At 48.5% G+C, this 10,204-nt stretch overlaps 1 protein-coding gene across 2 annotated transcripts; it reads right to left on the bottom strand.

The window, feature by feature from the left end:
* Positions 1–63: 63 nt before the first annotated feature.
* Positions 64–10,028, bottom strand: GMNC (geminin coiled-coil domain containing). 2 transcript variants are annotated; one of them, XM_083848215.1, is made up of 5 exons: positions 6,840–10,028; positions 5,741–5,900; positions 5,563–5,648; positions 4,307–4,423; positions 64–2,799 (listed from the first exon to the last, which is right to left on the bottom strand). In XM_083848215.1, the coding sequence occupies exons 1-5, from the start codon at positions 6,840–6,842 to the stop codon at positions 2,155–2,157; spliced, it is 1,011 nt and encodes a 336-aa protein (XP_083704341.1). In that variant the 5' UTR covers positions 6,843–10,028; the 3' UTR covers positions 64–2,154. The 2 variants fall into 2 exon arrangements, with proteins under 2 accessions (XP_083704341.1, XP_083704340.1); XM_083848214.1 differs by lacking the exon at positions 6,840–10,028 and having other exon boundaries at positions 5,741–6,430.
* Between the last annotated feature and the right edge of the window lie 176 nt (positions 10,029–10,204).

The raw sequence follows: 10,204 nt of genomic DNA, 5'->3' as shown, positions 1-10,204 counted from the left end.
AGGCCAGATATTTCCTGCACTATCATATGCATCAATAAAAACTCCAGTGAATGGAGTTATTTTCTTCAGTGTCACATTATATATTAAATCTAGTGTCTATTAGTAGAAAAACGCCTTGAAGAAAAATAAACTGTCTGTAGGACAGGTTTTTTTTTTAAATATACTTCCATGGAAAAGCAGAAAAGTGCTATAGATCAGTAGGCTTGTCTGACCAGTTTTTATCAGCTGGCCACATTTTCACAGACTACAACAAAACCCCAGAAAAAAATAATCTTGTATTTATTTCATGTGCGTTGTTGTTTTTAATCCAGTGCAATAGTGCCTACAATCAATGCTTTCAAATAGCCTATTCTGGAAGTCTGCCCTATGACTTTAAAGTAACTACACAGAAATACAATCACTTATTTAAAAGTCTTCTGGGAAATCACTATTGCTCCTGAAGGAGAAATCCAAATATTGTAATTCTAAGGCACAAGAGGCTGTTTGGGAGATGCTTTTATCCTTTAAAAAATAAAATATCTAATTTTCTATAGAAAAATAAGCCCACTGGAAGGAAATCCTCACATATGGTTATTTTTACTTATGAAAGTACTTCCTCAATGTCACTGGGGCCATTCTGAAAGCCAGAATAACCAAATCATTCCCTTCACTTCCAATGTTTAGGCATCAAACAACTACAAAGTGGAAAACAAATGTAACACAAACATCACCAGTGAGCTTACTGCAGGTCAGTTGACTTTATATCATTAATAATATTACCAACTGCTCTGGGCAGTGCTGGAGCACCTCCTCGCCAGGCATTTTAAAACATTCTCAAGGCAGTCACGGTCTTAGCTTCAGGTCACCACTGTCTGATAGAGACATGGAGAGGCAAGAGGTGGTGTTGAAGGTTGAGTTCCCAAACACTCACTAATCACTAAGTGATACTGCCTCCACAAACCAGGAGAAACATAAGAAGCGTTTCCCACAGGAAGCATGAAGGGTATGGTGGGGAGGAGGAAGCAGCCCTGATTCTGGGCTGATGTTGACTGCAGGTAAATCTCTGCATGATCTCAAAGATCAAGACAAAAAGGTCAAGAAGTTGTTCCCTAGAAACAATATCTCCACTTTCACAAGTGCAAAACAGCCCAATGGAACCAACAGAAACCACTTCTGAAGCCAGGAGTGGCTTCCTTCTATAAAAAACATCCATTATTAGGCCAGTAGAATGGGATGAAAATTGATCAGAAGGCTAGTGGGATCCTGCAGCTGAGCGGAATGCATGTTTTGCAGAAGAAAGAAGTGCTCTGAGTGTACTTCAACCACAGCTGAGAAAATGCCTGCCACTAATATATCAGGTCAGGGCCTTGGCTGGAGATGGCAGTGTCATTACTCCACAGCACCTTCAAATCTAGTTCCTGTTCTGTAGCTAAAGTTGGTGAGATACAGGGCTCTAAGTATCTTAACTCCTGACAGATAAAATGCCTTTAAAACAATGCAGAAAACAGATCGGTCTTCTAATCACAGCAGAAGAAAATCTCTCAAACTTCTGGATCGCTTGTAATTAAGTAGCCTTTAGGCAACAGAAGCAAGTCCTGTTTTGAATTATTATAAAAAAAATAAATAATGATAGTACCAAATGACTGCAGGTAGGGCAACCTAGTGTAACACGTTAACAAATAGAGTGGTTGCCTTAATCCAAGGCAATCTATGTAGCCAGGAGAGACCCAAATCACAGACACTGCTGACCCTCAGCCTATGCCATCTTTGTCATCTGTGGATGTTGGGGAGAGATGTTATTTCTAAACTGTGTTCCCCAAATCCCTTCCAGTTTGGTGCATGTGGGAGTGACCGTCAATGCTGAAAGTAGTTCAGTCTGGAAGACACGAGTTAACAAGGAATAATTGATGACAAAGAAACCATGATGCAAGAAAAAGAAGGTATCTCAACACAGGCACAAGAGAATTAGGTCCAATCTAAACACCTGGCCTGGGGCAGATACCTGTCTCAGTGCAATCCGGAGCCACACCTGTGAAAATCTGGAAGGGAATGACAAATGGGTGGGTGGCAGGGTAGCATTTAACAGGCTTGTTTCTGATGCCTGAAGTTGTCTCGAGCACAGGGTGAAGTGTATGTCTCTTACATCCTCTCTAGCTGACCCTTGATGCAGGTACCTCATTCAGCCTGCTTGGGCACCCAGGTGAATCTCCATCCTCCATCATCTTCTCTGCGCACAAAAGCTTGTCCTTGGTGGAAGGTGTGTGTTCTCACATTGCGGTGAGGACTTAGAGATGTTGTGAAGGCCACTTCTGTTCTGTTAGGTGACAAATCGTTAGTCAAATATGGCAACCCATAGGCTGGGAGGGAGGAAACACTTGGCACTGGTGAAGAGACACAGGGTGCTGAAGGAAACTGGGGAAGGAAGGTAGAGTCCGTGCTGCATGGATGGACACTGCTGTTAGCTGGAGGCATGTGGCTGTAGCTATATGCTGCTGCTGCTCCTTCGCTGTGGCCATAGTCTATTGCTTCATCGGGGCTCAGGCAGTATGAATCTTTTCCAAGGTCTGAGGACAGGGCACTGTAGTTAGCTGAAGATTCATCGATGGTGTCGACATCTTTCAGTCCTAAGGTCTGCAAGACCCAGCTGTCCACAGCAGGACTGGCTTGCTCTTCACAGGCAGTGAATTCATTAAAGAGGTTCCTTCTGGCTTTGGAAGCATGAGGAGTTTCTTGAGGAGTAAAGCAGTAGTCCTCTTTTAATCTCCTTTTGGTGTTTTTGAGAATAGAAGAGTTTTTTTGGCCATGGCAGGATAGCACTTTCTATTTAAAAAAAAAAAAAAAAGAGATAAGATTAAAGGTCAATTATTTAGTTACCAGTAAGTAACATATTTCTGATCTCAGATTTTAGATGGGCAAAGCAGTTACTACTGTCCTTACAAAAATATTTTTATTTCCACTCTGTGTTCTTTTTGGACTCCGTAAACATATGGAATATGACTAATTATTTTGTCCTTACAGCCTCTGAAACAACCGAGTTGCTGAAAGAGAAGAATTTGACAATGTCAATAAGGCCTGTGCTTTGATTGCATTCTCACTCAGTAAGGCGTGAAATGAGAGCTCCCGTCTGGCTGTGCTGCGCTTCTCCCTGCTGGTGCTGCCAGCAGCATTTGGCAGGTGAGTGGGGTATTGGGGGGGAATGTGGCAGCTTGACAAAGAGGGAGGATGCTGAGGTAAGTCATGCTGGGGCAGGTGCATTCGCAGCCAGGGAGCGCTTGGAGCTGCAGCCTCCACGACTCTGAGCTCTTTCATCCACCTCGGCTGCCAGTAGCCCGGGAAGAAGGCCCTTCAGGTGCCCAGGGATGGTCAAAGAAAGGCAGCAATAACAAGGAAGGTCCCTACCATGTCATGAACTCGCTGCTTGGCCACCTCCCATGACAGTGTCACACTGGACTCTCCTCCACATAGCATCGAGGGGTGGCCACATCTCCCTGCTAGGCCCAATGAAGGAGACCTCTTCTACTACCAGGAGCCAGGTCTTGGCACAGCAGAGGGATGGATGTGCCACATTGTCAGCTGGGAATAGGATGTAAAAGGAAAGGCCCCTATTTTTTTGTAAGCCTTTTTACCTCATGCCCAATCCAAAGAGCTGAGCAAATAATCACTTGTTTTCATGGGGAAGTCTGGAATAGTTTTAAAAAAAAAAGTCTTTGAGTTGACAAGAAATACATATTTTTATTTTCTTTTGGGAGAGAATTAAAATATCAAAAAATAATAAAGTAAACACAAAGATTTTTAACATGCTAAGTATAATACTAATATACATAATACTAATTAATAAATTGGAAAAAAATGAGAAGATCAGTGTTCTAATGTAAATGAATAAAATGTATCATGGGAAGGTAACAAAAACAAAACAAAAAAGAAATCACCCAAAGCATAAAAAATGGAAAAATTAATCCTTCTCCAAAGGAGTAACTGACAAAGCAAACAATTTCAATAAATATTTTAATATGATCAAATCTGAACTCACTGCAAAAAAAAAAAAAAGTTTTAGACCAAATAATTTTACCTTGCTCTACTCACAACCTAAATTTAATCATGCTATGGGCTACAATGTCTCCACAGTCAGAACCTGATAGGATATTACTCCTGAAGGAAACCATCACCTGAGACCCATGAGCAACAATTTCACAGCTCTGTGAAGTTAAAAAGCAGATCTCAGCTGCAGGTTGTCTGCACTCTTAGACCTTCCACATATTTTAATGGCATGTATCTATTCAAAGTGTTTCTTCTGCACACATTTGTACAACAGGCTTGAGTACAATACCTTGGCTTTTTCTTCTAAGCATTTAATCAGGGCAGAATTCAGGTATTGTCGGAGGTTATTATTTTCTTCATGTAACCTAGCAAGTTCCTCTTCCTTCTGAAGCAAAGTATCTTGAAGCTGTGGAGTAGAGATACTGATGAATAGGTGTTGACTCTGTAACTTAATAGCAATTGCCCTATGGTACAGGCTGCTTGGATTTGGTGAACTGGGTGTTTGCTTTGTGAACGCAACCCATCCCCTCAAGCCTCTTGCTTCTGTATATCTAAGTGGCTAAGTTCAGTTTTCACTTTTGACTTTTATTCTTTAGTAAGTGTTTGAAAAGATTACTCTGGAGAGAGGAAAAAAACAAACCAACCAACCACCTGTAATTGTGGAATAATAACAGAAAAGAATTACAGGTAGTTCCATGGACAGCCAGAAACCATCATGGGCATGACAGCAGCTACCAGATCTCCTCCTGAGTGGCAGTAAGCATCCTTTTACATCCCTCTCATTCCAATTTATAGTTGGCTGATGGAGAAAAGGAGAAAGGAGCTGGAGGCTAACAATTTATGGGGATAGGATACAGAAGGAAGATGCAATTGTCATTGGCAGGATCTCCTGCACCCGGCATCTGCTGACCACAGGCTGAAAAACACTGATTTAAATGATTAAGGTAGAGCCAAAGAACGAAGTACACTGATGTCTGGAACTAGGATTTGATTCCAGGGACCTTAAAATTAGTAAGTGAGCTTCCATTTACTTTAATGTGTCAAAATATCACTCCAGGTCTTTCTTCAGAATGATCTCTCTGGAATTCCTTCATCTAGGACTGTGCAGAATTTGTCCTGCTGCTTGATGCGATGTACAAAAAAAAAAAAAGGAAAGGAGAGAAAATTACAAGGCAATGCTTGTTGGTCAAAATGGTTGATTCTCCATATATATGAGTAGGTAATTCTGGTGGAATCGTTTCTCATGAAGGTAATCCTGGTGGATTAGAAGGACAGACATACTGTAATTTCAGTTAACAGCATGAGGCTCCGCAACATTAGAGCCTGAAGTCCCCGGACTTACCCTGCGCAATGCGCAGTAAGAGGGGGGAAGGTGAGCAGGGAACCCCCTACAGCTGTTCCATCTTCGTGGGACAACACGGGGAAGACAAACACGAGCAAGGACCGGAGAACCCGCAGAAGGGGGTCAGCCCCGCTCCCCACCCCCGAACCAGCCCCAGAAGGCGCGCAGCGAAGTGCGGGATGCCGAGGGGGGGACACCCTTACCTGCTTGTTCCTGTAGAGCTGGGAGGACAGCTGGTCTCCCCGCCACGCCTCGTCCTGCCCACCGAGCTCGGGGGTGCACAGCCGGCCTGGGCGACAGCAGCGCGGGGTTAGACCGCTCCGACCGCGGGGCCGCGGCGCTCTCCCTGCCGGGGCCGAGCCCCCCTCGCCCCCCACTTACCGGGCGGCCGAGCCTCCCGCCGGCCCTGGCCGTGCAGCGGCGGCTCCGCGGCGCGGACGGCGGCCCGGCTCTCCCTGGAAACCCCGCCGGGGGCCGGCCAGGGGCAGGAGCAGCCCGGCCCCCCGCTGAAGTCCGGCTGCGGGCACGGCCGGCTGCCGCTCTGCGGAAGGAAAAGGGGTCGTGGGGATGGGGGGGCCGGCGGCTGGGTCCCCCCTCTCCTCTCTCCTGCCCCTCCGGCTGCGGCAAGCCCCGGGGGGGAGGCGGTGTCAGCCCTCCTCTGGACCCTCAGCGGGGCGCATCCCGGTGAGGAGCATCCCATCGCTCCGGCAGGGTCCCCCCCTTTCCCCTCTCCCCTTATTCCCTCCCTTACCCCTTCCCCTCTGTCCCAGCTGGGGCTCGCTCAGGTGCCTGGCTCAGGAGGGCACCGCTGCCCCCCCCGGCAGCTCCCAGCCCCGCCCCGGGTGCCCGCTCGGGGACCCGGCCCCCCCCATGTCCCCCCCCGGCCCGGCGGCACCGCAGCGCCCCGCTCTCAGCCGCTGGGCACCCGGCGGTGCCGCCCCCGCCGCAGCCCCCCGTGGCAGAGGGGCTCCGAGCAGAGGTGTGCCAGGGAGGGGGCTGAGTTTCCTGCGGTGCCTTGGGAAATGCTACGGTCCTGAGCGGGTTTAAGATGGAGAGAGGAGCCAGGTTGTCCTCGGCCGGTTCATTCGTCCCACCTTGAGGGCTTGATTCAGGTCTACAGCTGCACAAAGCTAGCGGAGTCACCTCCAGGCTGCCTGCTCTCTTTTCTGCCCCTGCCGTTCTGCAGGAGTCCCAGACTGCACAGTAGCAAAGCCTGGGGGTTGTCTCTGGAGTCACCCCTTTTCCCTCCAAATAAGCACGATCTGAATCTCTGCAAAGCAACGGCAGAGCCTGGAGCCTCGAGAGGGGAATCTGCTCATCCTTGGGAAGGCAAAGCAGCAGGGACTGCTCCTGCAGGTAGAGGAGAGCCCTCTTCCTTCCCCATCTTAGAGGGCACAAAACCTCCTGCAAAGCCCCAAGGCAAAGAGACCAGCTGCTCCTTTTCTGCCTCCAGGTCGAGAGAAATGCAAAGAGCACTTACCATGTTAGAGGCAGAATGAAATGCAGGTCTTGGGAGCACGTTTCTGTTAAAGCCCCAGCGAGGTTTAAATGGCTCTGAAGGAGGGGGAGAGGGGGGAGACCGGGGAGGCGAGTTTAATCTAAAGGAGCTCCCAGTGACGCCTCAGAGCTCTCCTGAAACCCAGCAATCTGATTTGGTGTAAAGCTGTCAAACTTGTGACGTGAATAAACAGCAAACTTGCTGAAATCAAAGTCATTCTGGCCCCACAAATCAACACAAGGAAGGAGGGAAAAGAAAAGAAGGAGAGAGAGGAAAAAAAAGCCTCCACACACTTCAGGACAGCACTGAGCTGGTGTGTCTGAGTTTCACTCCAGGAAATGAGCAGGGATCCAGGGAAGCATCCCACACGTTCAGAGCAGGGCTGTTGGTGTTACTAGTAAGGTTTTTTTGTTTTGTTTTGTTTTGATTTGTTTTGAAGCCTTGTTTGCAGCTGTAAAATCCAGCAGAAGGAAGCAAGTTTGTCCAACATGCCTGGCTGAGGGAGTGAGTTTTCCACAATTTCCTGGGGGTGTGTAAAAGCAAACATGATCCAGGGCAGTTCTGTGGACAGTTCTGATGAGAAAGAAAGCACAGATTTCAGAGCAATACAGTCTGCAATGACAAGCTTCTGCAAAAGTCTCACTTTATTGGGAATTAGATTGCTGTCAAGCCCCAGGTTTCCAGGAGAAGATCTCAGGATAAAAATGCAGTGTCAATGGTGTAAGATTTACTGTCATACAGGGTAATGTTGCAAAAGCCATATGCAGGTGTGTAAAAGATTGTCTGCATACAGTCACCTCTAACTCAAAGCAGTTCCATGACAACTAAAATCTGTAGATAGACTTTGGATTTTCCCAGGGGGGGAAAAAAAAAAAGTCAAAAACCTCTTCAGTGAGGGTCTGTCTTTGAATAGCACAGGGGATGGTGTGAATAAGGCTAACAGCAGAGCAGTTGTTTGGTCAGGATCCTGCCTCCTGCCATGGTGAGGGCTGTTCAGGGAGGTGACCCGACCTGCTTGAGGACACAAGCTGCAGCCAGCTGACAGTGAGGCAGGGCCAAAGGCAGGCCAGGCTGGCATATGGGACGGTCTTTCATTTCCCCCCTGAAGGATGCTCAGTGCTGTTACCCATTTAGCAAGGCTCAGGGACAATAAAAACCAAGAGGGCCACTTATATTCTTTTCTTATTGGCATACTTTCCTAGGTTGCTGCCCAAGGTAAACTGGCGGCTATGCCAAATTAAATCACTGCCATCACCCGCCTCGATTATGTTTTCTTCCAAGAGAGGCATTTTACAAAGGGCTTGCGCTCCAGAGCCACACCACACCCAGCCTTGGGTCACCAAGCTATGTCAGCTTTCCTAAACCCCAGCTCTGCACAGTCTGTCCCCTAACTGCTGCAATAACCCCCGCTTTTCAGGTGCCAGCTTGGCTGGGGGGCTCGCCAGGACCACAAGCACAACGAAATGCTCCCAGTGGGCATCAGGGCCCCCTACTGCTGTGCTTGGCTTGTTTTTATTCCCTTCTCTGGGCTGCTTCAGGGGGCCTCCCAGGGCTATGCAGCAGCGGCTGCTCCCTCACACCTGGGGCAGTAACGCGCTGGGGAAGGGCCGGGGGCAGGCAGGCAAAGCCCCCAGAGGCCGCAGGGCGGGAGAGGCGGCGGGCCTGGCAGCCTCGGGCGGGCTGGAAGGGACGGCGGGGCCCGCAACAGCGCTGCGTGAGGCGCCGAGGCCGCGCGGTGCCCGCCCGGCCCCGGGAGCCCCTCCAGGGGCTGCGACTTCGGCCCCGGGCCGGCCGAGGCAGCCGCCATCTTGGGGCTGCCTCAGGCAGCGGGAGCGCCGGGCCCCGCCATTGGGAGAGGCGAGCGGGCCCGGTGACGTCATCAGCCAGCGTCTGCTGAGGGGGGGCAATGGTGGCTGTAGGGGGCATTGCCTCAGCCAGGGCAGCCTGGGGGTGTTCCTGCATGTGGGCCTCCCCTGGGGTCTGCAGGCGGCTCTGCTCGGCCCTGTGGGTACCACAGATACCCCCTGCGCAGGGGCTGCCTCTTGTAATGCCCCCCAGTCATAGAGTTACTAAGGTTGCAAAAGACCTCCACATCATCTGGTCCAAAAGTTCCCCTGCAACGTCATTTCACACTTCGTTCCTCATGGTGCACCGAGTGTCTAAAAGCATGTCTGCAGGTGCAGGGGAAGTTTCCTTCCTGCTTTGCGGACCTGGGTGGGTGGACTGCTGCTCAATCAGATGATGACAGGACGAGGGGGAATGGTTTTAAACTAAAAGAGGGGAAATTTAAATTAGGGGCTAGGAGGAAATTCTTCACTTAGAGGGTGGTGAGGCACTGGAACAGTTTGCCCAGAGCGGTTGTGGATGCCCCATCCCTGGAAGTGTTCAAGGCCGGGTTGGATGAAGCCCTGAGCAACCTGTTCTAGTGGGTGGCATCCCTGCATGTGGCAGGGAGTTTGAAACTGGATAATCTTTAAGGTGCCTTCCAACCCAAGCCGTTTTATGATTTTATGATTCATTCTATGCTGGCCCATAGTTGCTACTAGGTGGCCCTTTGCCTGGCACAACGCTGGTGGCTCTGTGCTTCCTCTTGGCTGAAGCATGTATGCTCTGGCATGCTATTTGTCTCTGAGAAGTGGTAGGAGGAGTGTGGACACACTGAGTGAAAAACAGGTATGAACAAAACCTGTGGTCACCCCATTGTTGCATCTACAAAGCTGGATCTTGTTGGTTTTATACTGTTGGCTTTGCTTTCTAAGCTCAACTGATTCATTTTGACTCCCTGCATCATGGTTTCCATGCCCGAGAATAAGGATGGTACATGGTAACAGGCTGCCATATCAGAGCCCAACTGCCTCATAGGTTTGGGGAGGTAACTTCTGAGTGATATTCCGTCAAGGGAAGGCCAAATGCAGTTGGTGTAAGAGAGAAAGAGCTAATTTTGCAAAGTGGCTGGGGATGTTACATATGATGATAGAAAAGCTTCAAGTCACATTAGCAATTATACATCAATGCATCATGTAAAACAAAACCAAGTAACAATCACCTGCTAATTCTTTTCCCGTTTATCTGAGGCAGCTAGTCTCAGAGCTCTTACTGCTTGTTGTAGTTAATCTGGCACTTTAGTTGGAGTGAAAGTTCAGGGATGAGACATTTGTGAATACTGTAGTATTACTGTTGGATTCTGTGTACATACATTTATCAATGTTTTAATTAAATTTAATTTTCATTAAATTTTATTATTATTTTTGTTTAAATGATAATAATGAAGCTAATCCTCCTTGGATTTTTCTGATTTAACACATTTCTATGTAGAAATGGCTCTAAAATTGTGTTTGGACGATTGT

The sequence above is a fragment of the Anser anser genome, assembly GCF_964211835.1.
Source record: "Anser anser genome assembly, chromosome: 9".
Classification (NCBI taxonomy): domain Eukaryota; kingdom Metazoa; phylum Chordata; class Aves; order Anseriformes; family Anatidae; genus Anser; species Anser anser.
The sequence above is the reverse complement of the archived record's forward strand: the minus strand, read 5'-3'. Positions and strand labels throughout refer to the sequence as shown.

Excerpts from the sequence above, each read along its gene's own strand:
- GMNC (XM_083848214.1), bottom strand. The coding sequence starts at position 6,059 with ATGGGATGCTCCTCACCGGGATGCGCCCCGCTGAGGGTCCAGAGGAGG. Across the intron at positions 5,649-5,740 it reads GCGGGAGGCTCGGCCGCCCG|GCCGGCTGTGCACCCCCGAG; the intron begins GTAAGTGGGGGG and ends GCTGTCGCCCAG. Across the intron at positions 2,800-4,306 it reads GCTTAGAAGAAAAAGCCAAG|AAAGTGCTATCCTGCCATGG; the intron begins GTATTGTACTCA and ends TTTTTTAAATAG.